The sequence below is a fragment of the Schistocerca piceifrons genome, chromosome 1 (assembly GCF_021461385.2).
Source record: "Schistocerca piceifrons isolate TAMUIC-IGC-003096 chromosome 1, iqSchPice1.1, whole genome shotgun sequence".
In the NCBI taxonomy this organism is placed as follows: Eukaryota; Metazoa; Arthropoda; class Insecta; order Orthoptera; family Acrididae; genus Schistocerca; species Schistocerca piceifrons.
In genome coordinates this window covers 737,282,204-737,301,169 of record NC_060138.1, presented here as the reverse complement: position 1 = coordinate 737,301,169, position 18,966 = coordinate 737,282,204, and the positions used below count along the sequence as shown (strand labels likewise).

Below are 18,966 nucleotides of genomic sequence, written 5' to 3'. Positions count from 1 at the left end.
CAGCCAACTGTTGCAGAAGTACTGCAACAGGATATTGAGACTAGGGTCTGCAGCCAATGCCCGAGCAATCTGATGGTGGTCAGTGGGAAAACCATCAAGTGTTTCATTCTTCTGAAAATTACAGTGAAGGCAAGAGTCCTCTGAAGTGTTGAACACCAAATCAGTGGCAGTTGGTAGATGAGAAAGAGTGTCCATGTTCAATGCTCAGCCATTGGCCTGTGCACAATTTCGTACTGGTAATTGGAGAGGAGCAGAGACCGTCTCTGAAACTTTTTCACCATGCACAGAGGGATTGGCTTGGAAGAGTTGAACAATAAGTTGAGAGGTTTGTGCTCAGCCACCAAGTAGAATTTTCTGCCATATAATTATTGGTGGAATTTGGCCACCTGTATATGATAGCAAGAGCTTCCTTCTCAATATGCAAGTAGCTGCACTGCACTTTATTGGGGAGTTTCTATGTAAAGGCACTGTCCTCTAGTCCATTCCTGTATGAGAGAACAGCACTAATTCCGTAAGAGGATGTGCCAGCCACAAGCACAATGAGTTTGGTGGGATCAAAATGCACCAAATAACATTCACTCAATAAAGCACATCTAAGATTCTGTGATTGACACTCTTTGGTCCACTCAATCAGAACATTCTTTCATCAAAGATGATGCGATGGAGCTCCAGTCTGTGCAATGTCTGGATGAACCAAATGAAATAAGTCAGTTTACCCAACAAAATTGGATTTCACTGACATTCTAAGGGGCTGGGAAGTCCCTTGTGGTGATTAAATGTGTCTGCAAAGAGTGTATGCACTGACTGTTAATCACACGCGTTAAATACTAAATGTTAGCCTGGAAGAAGGAGCACTTGCTTTTATTAAACTTTAATCAATCATTTGGGAGCATTTGAAACAATTTCCTGAGATTGGAAAGACATTCATCAGGAGCACAACCCAAAATGATTATGTCATCCAAATAGTATAAACAATAAGGAACTGTAGCAGTCAACTATAACAAATAATGTTGAAAAATTGCAAGTGAGGGTCTCAAAAATAACTCTAAGTGAGTGTTGATCACCAAATCTTCTTCTGATTATTCTTCCAAAGGAAGCTGCAAATAAGCATCTTGAAGATCAGTGTTGGAAAAGAAATGATTTGCACCAAGTTTGTCCATGAGTTCCTCAGACCATGGCAAAGGAAAAGAGTCAATCATGGTTTGTGGATTTACTGTTCCCTTGAAATCAGCACAGAAATGTAATCTGTCTGAAGGTTTCATTATTGCCACTAAAGATGATGCCCACTGACTGACTGCTACGGGGAAAATCACACAATTGTCTTGCCAGGATAAGAGTTCTTGTACCACCTGATTCTGATAGCATGAGGGACTAGCCATGTGTGGCAAAACTGTGGTTGCGCATTGTCTTTCACGGTAGTGTAAGCCTCAAAATTATTAGCTCTTTCATTGTCTCCTTGACAATTGCCTCTAAATTCACCAAAAAGTTGAGCTACTCTCTCTATAGTCAAAGAAGAGTTTACAGAGAGGATATTGTCTTGACTTTGCAAACCAAAGCATCAAGCAAATCTAAGTCAAAAATATTTTCATTGGCATGTGAACACAAAACTGTGAATGAAACTGTTTTCATTGTGTCACAGAAAGTAACAGGTAAGCTGCAAATACCTAGTACAGGCATGTCATGTCCACCATAATCAGAAAGAGATGCCTGCAACTTATGTAGTTTGGGGCTTGCCTAAGAGTTTGTAAGTATTTGTGTTCAGCAAGGTCACTGATCAACCAGTGTCCAACTGCATGCAAGCTTTGTGATTGGCAATTTGTTATGCGACAAATAATTTTTATTTGTCTGATGCTAAATAGAAGAAGTGTGTGACTTCTTTTCCTTTGCATTTACTTTGCACTGTTTAATACTAGAGCTTGGACAAAATTGTGTTGACATTCATTGACTGAGACATTTGAGAACATGCAAAATGCATTTTGAACTTGTGTTTTTACAAACAAACAGCTTGATTGTGACTGTGCTTGCCACAATAATAACACTTAGCATCACAACAGGTGCTCATGTGCTGTGAAACTGAAGTAGTTTGCTACCTAGCACACTGAGTCTGTTTACGTTTCTGCCCTGGCTGAGGCTGTGCACACTGCGGTGTGCAAGCTACAAACACACTCCATTTATTACTAGTATATATTGCACAAATAGAAGTGGAATCAAAGTTGAGGGAAAGGAAGAGGGATGCAGGAAAAAGATTGGTGACATTTAGGGAAAGGGGTAGAATTTGGAAAAGTCATGCAGAACCCTGAGTCAGAGGACACTTACCATCCGGGGTTCAGCTTGTCCCTACCTTTAACTTGATGTACCTGCAGGCAAGCATTGAGTCATGCATGGTACTCAAACCACTCCTCCTGCATTGAGTCAAAAGCATGGAATGGTGGTACGGGAACAGGCACTGCTGGCTGTGGCAGTGCTGTGATTGGTGGAGGTGGTGATACAGGGTTTGTTTGTGTAGTGAGCAGTCTGTCATCATTTCCATTAAATTATTCAGCTACTGCACCTGAAACTGAAAATCTTTGTTAGTTGTGGTTCTTTGTGGAGGGCCATCTGTGATCAACACACAACAGCAAGAAAGATAAGGGAACACACCAAATAGTTAGGCTCCGAAGGTACAAGAACACACAGTTAATTTGGATGCAGATGCAGGCCAGGATTTGAAATGAGAACAGAATCAAGAATTGGGAAGCACAGAAACAATGAAAAATCTGCAAAAAATAGAGAAACACAATGATAAATGTTGTCACCAGATGGCTGTAGAGTGAGAAGTAAAACCAGAAAACTCATGAGCATATATTCGTCACCTGTGTTGCACCCACCAGAGATGGGTGCCAAGGAATAGGTGGCTGCTTATATAAAAAACAGAAATGATGAGAAGTACACATAATCTGAATGACTCAATAACTTGACTTAACTTGAACAGCAAATCCGAGAGAGAGTCTATTATACTGGTGTGGTCCTAGTAAACAAACACATTCACAGACAGGCTACTATTAACTGCAAAGGCTTTGGGTCTCTCTACTCGCAGAGTGCTAGTAGACTGGCTGGCCTTGTTGCGGCACCTCCTTATTCCAGCACAGTGGTGGTGCTACATACACTTATGCTCTTAAGTGATCTCCCCCACCCATCTGCACCCTCTTCCTCCTGTTATCACTTTTTCAATAACTCTCGATTTATTCTCATACCCTCACTGAAGGGCAGACCTGTAGTTCAGAATGATAGTACCTCTGTGATCCATTTTGTGTTTTTTTATTGTGATTTTAACATATGTAATAGTCCACAAATTAATACAACAAGCAATGTATTGGTATGTGTAGGGGTCAGTACAATTTATTATTTAAAAATATGCAGAACTAATATTTATTTCTTTTTGGTTATCTACAAAACAGATATTAATTCTGGATGAGGCTACAGCAGCAGTAGATCCTGAAACAGAAGCTTGTGTTCAGAGTACAATAGAGTCAGAGTTCCAGCACTGCACAGTACTCACAATAGCACATCGGCTGAATACTGTTATGCACTGTGACCATATTATTGTGATGGATAAAGGGCAGGTATGTAAAAAATTTGTTTTTGCATTATTGTGGCTGCAGTATTCAGTGCTAATGAGAATGTTGTAATGACATGTTTAGTTCTGTAACTAACTCAAGTATTATATGTGGATATAATTATATGTTATGCTTGCAGGTCAAGTGATAAATCAGTTGTTTTTTAAATGTGATGTTGCTTTTATGAGGTTTGATCAAAATGTATGTGGAACTGTTTAATTTTACAGAGAGTATATATCTTATAATCACAGTTTTTTGTTATATTGTTGTATTTGCCCTGAATATATTTTGACATTGCTAGTAGAAATAGATGTCTACTTTACTGTTTACTGATGTTTTGGAATGCTTGCTGACTTTGAGGTTGTGGAAAAAATGGGGCAAAAGGATTGAATTAGTGTGGAATATACAGCAGGACATTCAATAGAGCGTCAGTTATCCAAACTAAGTGGGGGATGTGGATGTTTGTAGAACCAGTTTCTTTGAATAATCCAACTGTATACTTTTATTTACCTACAAATCCACATATGTTAATAGTAACATGAATCTCTTTTATTATTACAAATGCAAGTACAGTAGGAGTGTATGTAATCAGGGTTGCCACAGGTTCTGGAAATCAGGGAATATCAGAGAATTTCAAACACATCAGGGAAATTTGAAAAAATAAAAATAAAAAAAAATAAAAAGCACTGGACAAATCTCGTTTTTGTCTCAATAGATGTAATGATTTATTTACTGGGGTGTCATGTATTGTTGTTGGCTGGGTGTAGCTGAGTACGTGTGCCACTTTCCTGCTCCCGCATTACTACTGCTCCTCCCCTTCCTACCAATCCTTCCAGCTTTCAGTCAGTGCTGCCACCACTTGTTGTAACTAGCCTAGCAACTGCCAACAAGAGGCAAGGAGGCATAGGGAGTGCTTTGTCTTGACTTTAAAGTGTTTTAACCAGGCCATGCTTGCTTTAAAATTCAATGGCCCTCCAAGATTTTCATTAAATTAAATTGCCTTTTCATATGGAATGGGGCAAGAGACAGGTTCTCCTTGTATGAACCACTTGTAAACAATGTCGTATCTCGATCTGCATTCATGGTGAGCTTCATATTTTTGGGCAAAATCATAGCTGAGAGGTAGGGAGGCTTGCATGAGTGAGTAATGGTTTGGTTAAGTGGTCGTTTGGTTGACTGACATTTGGATAATCGACACTCTACTATATCAGAATGAGATTTTCACTCTGCAGCGGAGTGTGCGCTGATATGAAACTTCCTGGCAGATTAAAACTGTGTTTCACTCTACTATATCAGTTTTGATTAATCTTCTGAGGGTACAACAAGCATTTGAAAATGGTACAAATTTTACAAAAATAACTATTTGTTGAAGATTATCAACTCTCTAGATGCTCCCGTACATCATCAGCTGGTGACAATGTTCAGAATGTGAGAAAAGTGGTTACTGACAATCACTGATTCATTATCAGAAAGATGGCTGATGATATTGGCATATCATCTTTTCCCAGGATCATTGTAGATTCTTGCAGAGAGTAGTTTCAGTTTCCAAAAGAGTGAAGTGGGGACCTGTGCAGATCGTGGCTTGCAAGTCAGTCATGCAACAAGCAGCTTTACTGCCACACCCTTGCATTAAGTTCAGAATGGAGGCTAGGGTGAGGGTATGGTGACAGGAAATGATAAAGAGCATGTTTACCAAATAATACATTTATTCATCACAAATCAGTACATGATCAACTGACAGTCAGTTCTGTTCCTAAATGTCTTTGCACTCACAATTGCACGACCACAGTAAATGGTGTTAGTACAAGTAGTTTGGCTGTTCATGAACCATGGACATTGCCATTGGTGGGGAGGCTTGCGCACCTCAATGATACAGATAGCCATACCGTACGTGCAATCACAATGGAGGGGGTATCTGTTGAGAGGCCAGAAAAACGTGTGGTTCCTGAAGAGGGGCAGCAGCCTTTTCAGTAGTTGCAGGGACAACAGTCTGGATGATTGACTGATCTGGCCTTGTAACACTAACCAAAACGGCCTTTCTGTTGTGGTACTGCGAACGGCTGAAAGCAAAGGGAAACTACGGCCGTAAATTTTCCCGAGGGCATGCAGCTTTACTGTATGATTAAATGATGATGGCATCCTCTTGGGTAAAACATTCCGGAGGTAAAATAGTCCCCCATTCGGATCTCCGGGCGGGGACTACTCAAGAGAACGTCGTTATCAAGAGAAAAAAAAACTGGCGTTCTACAGATCGGTGCGTGGAATGTCAGATCCCTTAATCGGGCAGGTAGGTTAGAAAATTTAAAAAGGGAAATGGATAGGTTAAAGTTAGATATAGTGGGTATTAGTGATGTTCGGTGGCAGGGGAACAAGACTTTTGGTCAGGTGAATACAGGATTATAAATACAAAATCAAATAGAGGTAATGCAGGAGTAGGTTTAATAATGAATAAAAAAATAGGAGTGCGGATAAGCTACTACAAACAGCATAGTGAACGCATTATTGTGGCCAAGATAGAAACGAAGCCCACGCCTACTACAGTAGTACAAGTTTATATGCCAACTAGCTCTGCATATGATGAAGAAATTGATGAAATGTATGATGAGATAAAAGAAATTATTCAGGTAGTGAAGGGAGATGAAAATTTAATAGTCATGGGTGACTGGAATTCGACCGTAGGAAAAGGAAGACAAGGAAACGTAGTAGGTGAATATCGACTGGGGCTAAGAAATGAAAGAGGAATCCGCCTGGTAGAATTTTGCACAGAGCATAACTTAATCATAGCTAACACTTGGTTCAAGAATCATGAAAGAAGGTTGTACACATGGACGAACCCTGGAGATACTAAAAGGTTTCAGATAGATTATATAATGGTAAGACAGAGATTTAGGAACCAGATTTTAAATTGTAAGACATTTCCAGGGGCAGGTGTGGACTCTGACCACAATCTATTGGTTATGAATTGTAGATTAAAACTGAAGAAACTGCAAAAAGGTGGGAATTTAAGAAGATGGGACCTGGATAAACTGAAAGAACTGAGGTTGTACAGAGTTTCAGGGAGAGCATAAGGGAACAATTGACAGGAATGGTGGAAAGAAATACAGTAGAAGAAGAATGGGTAGCTTTGAGGAATGAAATAGTGAAGGCAGCAGACGATCAAGTAGGTAAAAAGACGAGGGCTAGTAGAAATCCTTGGGTAACAGTAGAGATACTGAATTTAATTGATGAAAGGAGAAAATACAAAAATGCAGTAAGTGAAGCAGGCAAAAAGGAATACAAACATCTCAAAAATGAGATCGACAGTAAGTGCAAAATGGCTAAGCAGGGATGGCTAGAGGACAAATGTAAGGATGTAGAGGCTTATCTCATGAGGGGTAAGATAGATACTGCCTACAGGAAAATTAAAGAGACCTTTGGAGAAAAGAGAACCACTTGCATGAATATCAAGAGCTCAGATGGAAACCCAGTTCTAAGCAAAGAAGGGAAAGCAGAAAGGTGGAAGGAGTATATAGAGGGTCTATACAGGGGCGATGTACTTGAGGACAATATTATGGAAATGGAAGAGGATGTAGATGAAGATGAAATGGAAGATATGATACTGCGTGAAGAGTTTGACAGAGCACTGAAAGACCTAAGTCGAAACAAGGCCCCTGGAGTAGACAACATTCCTTTAGAACTACTGACAGCTGTGGGAGAGCCAGGCCTAACAAAACTCTACCATCTGGTGAGCAAGATGTATGAGACAGGCGAAATTCCCTCAGACTTCAAGAAGAATATAATAATTCCAATCCCAAAGAAAGCAGGTGTTGACAGATGTGAAAATTACCGAACTATCAGTTTAATAAGTCAAGGCTGCAAAATACTAACGCGAATTCTTTACAGACGAATGGAAAAACTGGTAGAAGCTGACCTCGGGGAAGATGAGTTTGGATTCTGTAGAAACGTTGGAACACGTGAGGCAATACTGACCCTACGACTTATCTTAGAAGAAAGATTAAGGAAAGGCAAACCTACGTTTCTAGCATTTGTAGACTTAGAGAAAGCTTTTGACAGTTTTGACTGGAATACTGTCTTTCAAATTCGGAAGTTGGCAGGGGTAAAATACTGGAAGCGAAAGGCTATTTACAATTTGTACAGAAACCAGATGGCAGTTATAAGAGTCGAGGGACATGAAAGGGAAGCAGTGGTTGGGAAGGGAGTGAGACAGGGTTGTAGCCTCTCCCCAATGCTATTCAATCTGTATATTGAGCAAACAGTGAAGGAAACAAAAGAAAAGTTCGGTGTAGGTATTAAAATCCATGGAGAAGAAATAGAAACTTTGAGGTTCTCTGATGACATTGTAATTCTGTCAGAGACAGCAAAGGACTTGGAAGAGCAGATGAACGGAATGGATAGTGCCTTGAAAGGAGCATATAAGATGAACATCAACAAAAGCAAAACGAGGATAATGGAATGTAGTCAAATTAAGTCAGGTGATGCTGAGGGACTTAGATTAGGAAATGAGACACTTAAAGTAGTAAAGGAGTTTTGCTATTTGGGGGGCAAAATAACTGATGATGGTCAAATTAGAGAGGATATAAAATGTAGACTGGCAATGGCAAGGAAAGTGTTTCTGAAGAAGAGAATTTTGTTAACATCGAGTATTGATTTAAGTGTCAGGAAGTCATTTCTGAAAGTATTTGTATGGAGTGTAGCCATGTATGGAAGTGAATCATGGACGATAAATAGTTTGGACAAGAAGAGAATAGAACCTTTCGAAATGTGGTGCTACAGAAGAATGCTGAAGATTAGATGGGTAGATCACAAAACTAATGAGGAAGTATTGAATAGGATTGGGGAGAAGAGAAGTTTGTGGCACAACTTGACTAGAAGAAGGGATCGGTTGGTATGACGTGTTCTGAGACATCAGGGGATCACCAATTTTGTATGGAGGGCAGCGTGGAGGGTAAAAATCGTAGAGGGAGACCAAGAGATGAATAAACTAAGCAGATTCAGAAGGATGTAGGCTGCGGTAGGTACTGGGAGATTAAGAAGCTTGCAAAGGATAGAGTAGCATGGAGAGCTGCATCAAACCAGTCTCAGGACTGAAGACCACAACAACAACAACAACAACAACAACAACAACATGGAGGGTATACAGTCTTCAATGATATGAGCATGGTGCTCAATTGTGTGACATTGAGAAAAGAATGAACGCCTGTTTGAAAAGAAACAAACTTCTTTCTTCTCAACCCATGGGGAATGGTGTACTTTACAAACATGATGAAACAAAAATTAGATGAACAGCACCAAATTTACTTCATGCATGGGGTGATGGGAAGCTCATGCTAAGCTTGATCCGCATGGTTTACAAGTAGAGAATCAGACTCAGGAATACGAGTCTGCACAGTACTGTTGCACAGCTTGCACTGGTTTGTCCGACTCCCACCCATGCTTGGCACACCATTGCTAAAACTAGTCCTGATGATAAATGTGCACACCAGTGGATGACAACACTTGCTGTCTTCAGGCTTGCTGTAACTGGAGTTCTGTCAGTCACACATTTCTGCAGTATGGTTGCTACACACATCACCTCATGGAGAGTGGAGCTTGAGAGCTGGAAGAAAACACAGGTGATCAACCTGCAGCTAGTATATTTTTGGGGCTCTCACCCTTCATAGTGACATTAGTGCGAGTGCTATGGTAGAGGGCCAGTCAGTGGTGATATGGTGGCAGCTGGAGATGTCAGTGCTTGGGGTCACCAGAGATATGGTTGGCATGTCCTCATACAGCTGGCTAACGACAGCAATGGCAGGTAGTTCTGGCTGTGAACTGTCCATAGTAGTATGTGGTATAGGCATACATTACTATGATGAACTATTACTGATGCACTTAGTTGTGGAAGCACAACATGGCATTTGATCCGGTCTTGAAGCCTGATGCAGCATTGCACAGAGACTACACAAAAGAGTCTATACGCATGTGAGTATGGCATTGTTGTGACTCCAACATTGATCCTGGAACTGAGATGGACAAGCTCAGTCCAGAAACGATTAAGCAAAAGTATGAGGTAGCTCAACCCAGTATCTATAGGGCACTTCAGAGAAAATTTAAGAAATGCTAATTGGGTAGATGTATATAATGAGCCAAATGCTAATGATAAATGAGACATATTTCTTGGTAAAATTATATCTCTTTTTGAACATGGTTTCCCAAAGAAAATTACTAAATTTAACACCACACATTTTTCAAAGAAACCTTGGATTACAACAGGTATTCAAGTGTCTTCAGAAAGAAAAAAAACTGTATGAGATAGCAAGAACTAGTAAAGATCCAGAAGTAGTTTTACACTATGAAAATTATTCTAACACACTGAGAAAAGTTGTAAGGAAATCAAAAAATATGTATGTTAGAGAAGAAATTAACAACTCCGGCAATAAAATCAAATCAATATGGAATGTTGTTAGAAGGGAGACAGGAAAAGTAACCACTGGGGTAGGTAGTATTGCTATTAAAGAGAATGAGACCATCCTGACCAACAGTACAAAAGTAGCTAATGTATTTAACAACCATTTATTATGTGTAGGAGAAAAAATTTGTGAGAATAGTTCAAAAGAAAAAGCCAGGCAAAACATGGAAGAGTCAGTTTTGAAAAAAATTAGTCAGATTAAGTAGATGACATCTCTGATAAGATATTAAAACAATGTGGAGCAATTACAGCTGGTGTTCTGAGTCACATATGTAATGCATCACTAACTCAAGGTATTTTCCCAGAAGGTTAAAATACGCCATTGTCAGGCACCACAAATGAGGGGCGTTTGAAAAGTCCATGCGAAGTCCGAGAGATGGCACCACCGGCACAGATCGAGGTCATGTTTAGTTAGTAGCATCTTTGGAAAGAATGCACACTAAGTTTTAACCATATTGGTCTATTTCTTTGTGTTTGGTATTCGTGTGAATCAAGGAAGGCGAGTGATTGTCAAAAAATGGATGAAAAAGAATTTCGTGTGGTGATTAAACATTACTTTATGAAAGGCAGAACGCCTCAGGAGACTAAAGAGAAGCTTGATAACATTACAGTAGGTCTGCACTTTCAATTAGAACAGTTTATAAGTGGTTTCAAAATATTCGGAATGGCCATAATGGGCACAAGTGATGCTGAACATTTTGGATGCCCTGTGGAAGTTATGACTCCAGAAATCATTGATAAAACCCATGATATGGTGATAGATGGCAGAAGAGTTAAGGTGCGTGAGATTGCTAGTGCTGTGGGCATCTAGAATGAATGGTTACATAATATTTTGCATAAACATTTGGACATGAGAAAGCTATCCACAAGATGAGTTCCTCAATTGCTCAGCTATACCAAAAACGGAATCATGTGAAGTGTTGCAAGGATGGTTTGCAGCTGTTCAGGAAGAATCTGCAGGACTTAAAGCATCGTTTTGTCACTGTGGATGAAACATGGATGCATTACTATACTCCTGAGACCAAACAACAATCTAAAGAATGGGTTACCAAGGGAGAATCTGCACCAAAAAAGGCGAAGACCATTCCTCTGGCCGGAAAGGTTATGGCGGCTGTCTTTTGGGATTTGCAAGGGATAATCCTCATCGACCATCTGGGAAAGGGTAAAACTATTACAGGTGCGTATTATTCATTGTTATTGGACCATTTGAAAACTGAGCTGCAAGAAAAACTCCGGCGATTGAACCACAAAAAAGTCCTTTTCAATCACGACAATGCACCAGCACACACCTCAGCTGTTGTAGTCACAAAATTAATAGAAATAGGATCCCAACTTGTTTCACAACCTCCAATACTCCAGACTTGGCTCCCGTGGACTACTGTTTGTTTCCCAATTTGAAGAAATGGCTGGCGAGACAAAGATTTTATTCAAGTGAGGAGGTGATTGCAGCAACTAATAGCTATTTTGCAGACTTGGACAATTCCTATAATTCAGAAGGGATCAACAAATTAGTACAGCGTTGGATGAAGTGTATAAGTCTAAAAGGAGACTATGTCGAAAAATAAAAAAGGCTGACCGGTCCATCGTCATTCTTCCGGCGGACAAGGGTTCCACGACCGTGGTACTTGATCGTCGGGAGTATGTGGATGAGGGACTGCGTCAGCTTTCAGACAACACCACATACAAAGTTTGCCAAGGTAATTCCATTCCTGATGTCCAGGCGGAGCTTCAAGGAATCCTCAGAACCTTAGGCCCCCTACAAAACCTTTCACCTGACTCCATCCACCTCCTAACCCCACAGACACCCCGCACCCCTACCTTCTACCTTCTTCCTAAAATTCACAAACCCAATCATCCCGGCCGCCCCATTGTAGCTGGTTACCAAGCCCCCACAGAACATATCTCTGCCTACGTAGATCAACACCTTCAACCCATTACGTGCAGTCTCCCATCCTTCATCAAAGACACCAACCACTTTCTCGAACGCCTGGAATCCTTACCCAATCCGTTACCCCCAGAAACCATCCTTGTAACCATTGATGCCACTTCCTTATACACAAATATCCCGCACGTCCAGGGCCTCGCTGCGATGGAGCACTTCCTTTCACGCCGATCACCTGCCACCCTACCTAAAACCTCTTTCCTCATTACCTTAGCCAGCTTCATCCTGACCCACAACTTCTTCACTTTTGAAGGCCAGACATACCAACAATTAAAGGGAACAGCCATGGATACCAGGATGGCCCCTTCGTATGCCAACCTATTCATGGGTCGCTTAGAGGAAGCCTTCTTGGTTACCAAGGCCTGCCAACCCAAAGTTTGGTACAGATTTATTGATGACATCTTCATGATCTGGACTCACAGTGAAGAAGAACTCCAGAATTTCCTCTCCAACCTCAACTCATTTGGTTCCATCAGATTCACCTGGTCCTACTCCAAATCCCATGCCACTTTCCTTGATGTTGACCTCCACCTGTCCAATGGCCAGCTTCACACGTCCGTCCACATCAAACCCACCAACAAGCAACAGTACCTCCATTACGACAGCTGCCACCCATTCCACATCAAACGGTCCCTTCCCTACAGCCTAGGTCTTCGTGGCAAACGAATCTGCTCCAGTCCGGAATCCCTGAAGCATTACACCAACAACCTGACAACAGCTTTCGCATCCCGCAACTACCCTCCCGGCCTGGTACAGAAGCAAATAACTAGAGCCACTTCCTCATCTTCTCAAACCCAGAACCTCCCACAGAAGAACCACAAAAGTGCTCCACTTGTGACAGGATACTTTCCGGGACTGGATCAGATTCTGAATGTGGCTCTCCAGCAGGGATACGACTTCCTCAAATCCTGCCCTGAAATGAGATCCATCCTTCTTGAAATCCTCCCCACTCCACCAAGAGTGTCTTTCCGCCGTCCACCTAACCTTCATAACCTCTTAGTTCATCCCTATGAAATCCCCAAACCACCTTCCCTACCCTCTGGCTCCTACCCTTGTAACCGCCCCCGGTGTAAAACCTGTCCCATGCACCCTCCCACCACCACCTACTCCAGTCCCGTAACCCGGAAAGTGTACACGATCAAAGGCAGAGCCACATGTGAAAGCACCCACGTGATCTACCAACTGATCTGCCTACACTGTGACGCATTCTATGTGGGAATGACCAGCAACAAACTGTCCATTCGCATGGATGGACACAGGCAGACAGTGTTTGTTGGTAATGAGGATCACCCTGTGGCTAAACATGCCTTGGTGCACGGCCAGCACATCTTGGCACAGTGTTACACCGTCCGGGTTATCTGGATACTTCCCACTAACACCAACCTATCCGAACTCCGGAGATGGGAACTTGCTCTTCAATATATCCTCTCTTCCCGTTATCCACCAGGCCTCAATCTCCACTAATTTCAAGTTGCCGCCACTCATACCTCACCTGTCATTCAACAACATCCTTGCCTCTGCACTTCTGCCTCGACTGACATCTCTGCCCAAACTCTTTGTCTTTAAATATGTCTGCTTGTGTCTGTATATGTGTGGATGGATATGTGTGTGTGTGCGAGTGTATACCTGTCCTTTTTTCCCCCTAAGGTAAGTCTTTCCGCTCCCGGGATTGGAATGACTCCTTACCCTCTCTCTTAAAACCCACATCCTTTCGTCTTTCCCTCTCCTTCCCTCTTTCCTGATGAGGCAACAGTTTGTTGCAAAAGCTTGAATTTTGTGTGTATGTTTGTGTTTGTTTGTGTGTCTGTCGACCTGCCAGCACTTTCATTTGGTAAGTCACTACATCTTTGTTTTTTTTATATATATATATATATATATATATATATATATATATATATATATATATATATATATATATATATATATATATATATATATATATATATTAAAAAAATCTTGTTTCATATGTGCATTTCTTGTGCACTTGACACGTTCCATTTCATAATGGGTACCATACCGTGCAAGCATGGAACACACAAGCAACTAACTAACAAAGGGTGACATCTGGAGTGAGCTCGACAGGAAATCAAACGTGAAAACTGGCGCAGAAGTCAGACTGACCTCAACAACCAATGCAGTGGAGGCTGCTTTCCCATTAACCTCAAGCTCTGGACATTGCCCTCCAAGCCATTGGGCTTGTCCGTATACAGTTCCAGGATCCATGTTTAATCAAGTCGGTGTTGTACTTGGGTGAGGAAGGTCACATGTAGAAATCATGTCAGGGCCACCAGAGAAGAGGAAATATTTGGAGATCACAAATTACAAGTTAGTCATGTAGTGAACTGGCTTTACTGCCACACCAATGCACTACTTTCAGAAAGGACGTTAGGTTGGGGGGACGGTGATGGGAATTGATAAAAAGAGTATGTTTGTCAAATAATACATTTATTCATCACAAATCAGTACATGACCAACTGACCATAACTTCTATTCATAGACTGCAGTAAATGGTGTTAACACAAATAGTTTCACTCAAACACTGGTCCTGGAGGGTATTCACTCCGCAGTGGAAGGGGCACACCATCCAACAACATGACTGCAGTAAGACAGTGGATCCGCGTCCAATATGAAATGAGCTACTTCCATCTCAACCCATGCGGAGTTGTGTACTTTGCAAAAATGACAAAACAAAAACAAAATTAATAATGCCAAATTAACTTGACATGTGCTGGTGGGGAGCTTACACATAGCTCAACCCATGTGGTTCACAGGCAGCAGAATCAGACACAGGTATATGTGTCTCCATGGTACTGTTGCTCACCTCACACAGGTTTGTCTGACTAGGCTCGTGAATGACACACTGTTGCCAAACTTTGGCCTAACAGCAGTATGTGTGCTGGTGGATGCCATGTGCCGCACACTTTGTTCAGGCTGTAAGTCCAGTTCTGCAGTTCATGCATTTTTGTAGTACAGCTGGCACAAGTTAATAAAATATAAACTAAAATTTATTTGCAGAGACATATCCTGCATGAAAATTAACAATGAAGAAGAGTGAGAGAATGAATACAATACAAGAATGTTTTTAATTGTACTGATGTGACAGAGAGTCATTGGAGGGAGCTCTTTCTTATTGTACACAAAAAGTCATGATGACTGACAAAGTGCTATTCAGCAGAGTCACAGCAGTGTATAATATTAAAAACCACATTTACGGGGAATAAGCATGGATAAAAATTTTCCAAAATTAAAAAGGTTAGAAATAAGTGTGTCTTTTGTATCATTACTGTATCACTCTTGCTGGAATTTTCTCCATTTCTTAGCTGTCATACTCTGCTGTCTTGAGTCATACCACAATCACCTTCAGTGTATAATATTCAACAAAAAAATACACAGAATTATCATTTTTCTCAAAATATCTTTATTTTGTTCCCTTCAAAGTAGTCACCATTAAATATAATACATTTGTGTCAGCATTTCTAAAACACAATTTTAAATGATATTTAGCTCCTTCATTGATCCTACATTGATTCTGTGATGCTAGTTATTTTCAGCTTCAAGAATAGGATGATATCATTTGGAGCCGTGTCTAGTGAAGGGGAAGCAGAGACATGATAAGGATATTGCTTTTAGTCAAACATTGATGAACATATGGGGAAGTGTGAACAGCTACATTATTGTGGTACTTTTACCACGAAATATTTGGTCACAAGTAAGAGTATTTTCTTCTGATTGCTGCATTCATGCCCCTTTTAGGTTCTCGGAGAAAATAACTCGTGACCCTCTACACCATTGAAACTGAATATCACAGTGAGCAGAACCTTCTTGTAACATTGAACTTCAGAAGAAGTTTCAAAATCATTGTAAGCATCATTCAACAACTTCTGAACAATGCTAATTTAGTGCTGCTTTTGGATGAAAATCACTGATTTCAGAACAGATCTGCCTTCCACATGTTTCTTACCCAAAACAATGCAAAAGTTGCTTGGCATGAGCCAAGTTATACTGGATAATTTTTTCTGATGATGGACTTGTTAAGCTGAAAATGGATTTTTGTTTTTCATTAATAAATATGAAGTAGTTTTGTTGAGCAGTGGCAAAGTACTCATGTAGCTACACTGAAGAATTCATAGTTAATGGAACTCAGCACATTATTCTTAATGAGGAGAAATTGTCAGATTTGAATATAGGTTCTGGCAATTTTATAAGGCCATAACTATTCATGATATGTATAAATGTCCTGGTGGATAATGTTTTTCACAGAGTATGTTATATAGAGGGAAGTTGAGACACCAGACAATTGTAGTAGGCTGCTGCAAGACTTGTAGAGGATCTACACTTGGTGCAGGGGCTGTCAGTCGATCTTTGACATACACCAGTGTAACGCAATGGGCACAAACTGGTAAAAGGACCAATCACTGTTTGTTTACACAGTTGGCAGTCAGTCACTGGAATCAACCAGAATTGGGGAAATGATAGTGTTTGTTGAATTATTGTCTATCTCACATGAGACAGTTGCTTGTGGAATATATTTGTAGGTATAGATTTGTCCTCATAACTCATTTTTTAAATACAGCATACCAGCTTAAATTTCTGATGATTAGATGATTGTTTCATTCCTATTCCTGACACCTATTAACTGTGAAAGCTAGTGAAACATGCTGCAGAAGTGTATTAGTCATTATTTCTCCTGCTCAGTAAAAGCAGCAGAAAGACATCCACGATTATTACCAGGTAAAAATTTCAATAGTTCATCTTCTGTAAGCCCTTAAAACATAACACAAACAAAAACCATGATTTTGAAGAAGTAATATATATTTATCACTGTTTTTTACTATAAAATGAGCAATGATGTCCTAGAAACTGTTGAATAAAACAATACGATTTAAGTATGTATAACTGTGACAATGTTTGGTTGCAGGTTGTGGAAATGGATACACCACAAAATCTTTTGTCCAATCCTGACTCAGTATTCAATATGATGTGTTCTGTGTCTGATGCATAACTGGAAAGCAGCTGTGACAACTGATATGGATTTGGTTACTAATAACAATACATATGAGATAATGTAAATTTTCTCAGAAATTATCAACTGAATTACAGACATCACATAATTTGGCATAACTGCCTGAACGAGTGTGGTAAAGATTCATTGCATAAATTGTGGTGCCATAGTGCAAACAATGGTCTTTTACAAATCCTTCTATCTTTATTCATTTACATAGCATCAGACTGCTTTGAATGTTTCATACTCACTGTAAGCAAACAGTAGAGCATCAGTTCCCTCAAATGCAGCATCATAAAATATATATTTCTGGTTATGTGCAGCTTGTGTGAGAGTCACCCACTGAGCATCACCAACTGACTTAGGTTGTCCTCAGTCCTTATAGCTCAATAATATATTCTCATTATTTATTAATATCAGATGTAATTCATGTATGTACATTTGTCCTGTAAAAGAAAAAATATATTTGTCTTTAAGTTCTTTACACTTTGTGTTTTTACTATGTGTTTATCTGTGGGACAGCTGTAACAAGAAGCAATAACTCAGATGGGTGGATGGTAATGTCATGATTTTCTGAAGAACTGCTTTCTCAAGTCACCACCACCTAACTGCATTGGGTGAGAACTGCCACCTGACTTAATTCAAGAAATTAATACAACAGCACTTTGTTCAAAATTAATGACACTAAAACATAATGTCAATAGTTATGTTAATATACTCCAATCATATTTATGACATTCATGTGCACTGCCATTTGACGTGTGATAGTAATTGAAGGCACCTTGAATACTATGATCTATGTGAACATAACTGCAGACCACCTACATGCCTTAACCATATTCCCTGACACTGAAGGCACCTTCCAGCAGGGTAACTGTTTGTGTCATAAGACCATAATCATACTATAATGGTCTACATCTACATCTATATTTATACTCCGCAAGCCACCCAACGATGTGTGGCGGAGGGCACTTTACGTGCCAGTGTCATTACCTCCCTTTCCTGTTCCAGTCGCATATGGTTCGCGGGAAGAACGACTGTCTGAAAGCCTCCGTGCACGCTCTAATCTCTCTAATTTTACATTCGTGATCTCCTCGGGAGGTATAAGTAGGGGGAAGCAATATATTCGATACCTCATCCAGAAACGCACCCTCTCGAAACCTGGCGAGCAAGCTACACCGCGATCCAGAGTGCCTCTCTTGCAGAGTCTGCCACTTGAGTTTGTTAAACATCTCCGTAACGCTATCACGGTTACCAAATAACCCTGTGATGAAACGCGCCGCTCTTCTTTGGATCTTCTCTATCTCCTCCGTCAACCCGATCTGGTACGGATCCCACACTGATGAGCAATACTCAAGTATAGGTCGAATGAGTGTTTTGTAAGCCACCTCCTTTGTTGATGGACTACATTTTCTAAGGACTCTCCCAATGACTCTCAACCTGGTACCCGCCTTACCAACAATTAATTTTATATGATCATTCCACTTCAAATCGTTCCGCACGCATACTCCCAGATATTTTACAGAAGTAACTGCTACCAGTGTTTGTTCCGCTATCATATAATCATACAATAAAGGATCCTTCTTTCTATGTATTTGCAATACATTACATTTGTCTATGTTAAGGGTCAGTTGCCACTCCCTGCACCAAGTGCCTATCCGCTGCAGATCTTCCTGCATTTCGCTACAATTTTCTAATGCTGCAACTTCTCTGTATACTACAGCATCATTCGCAAAAAGCCGCATGGAACTTCTGACACTACCTACTAGGTCATTTATATATATTGTGAAAAGCAATGGTCCCATAACACTCCCCTGTGGCACGCCAGAGGTTACTTTAACGTCTGTAGACGTCTCTCCATTGATAACAACATACTGTGTTCTGTTTGCTAAAAACTCTTCAATCCAGCCACACAGCTGGTCTGATATTCCGTAGGCTCTTACTTTGTTTATCAGGCGACAGTGCGAATTGTATTGAA

General features: G+C 40.5%; 1 protein-coding gene across 4 annotated transcripts in view; it reads left to right on the top strand.

Annotated features, from left to right (window-relative positions):
• The window catches only part of LOC124711518 (ATP-binding cassette sub-family C member 5-like), a 538,718-nt gene extending 521,246 nt beyond the window's left edge, over positions 1–17,472 (top strand). For all 4 annotated transcript variants that reach the window (XM_047241664.1, XM_047241655.1, XM_047241649.1 and 1 more), the window contains 2 exons: positions 3,438–3,602; positions 16,905–17,472. In XM_047241664.1, the coding sequence (XP_047097620.1) occupies positions 3,438–3,602; positions 16,905–16,988 (249 nt within the window). In that variant the 3' untranslated portion in view covers positions 16,989–17,472. The remainder of the gene's footprint in view (positions 1–3,437; positions 3,603–16,904) is intronic.
• Positions 17,473–18,966: the final 1,494 nt, after the last annotated feature.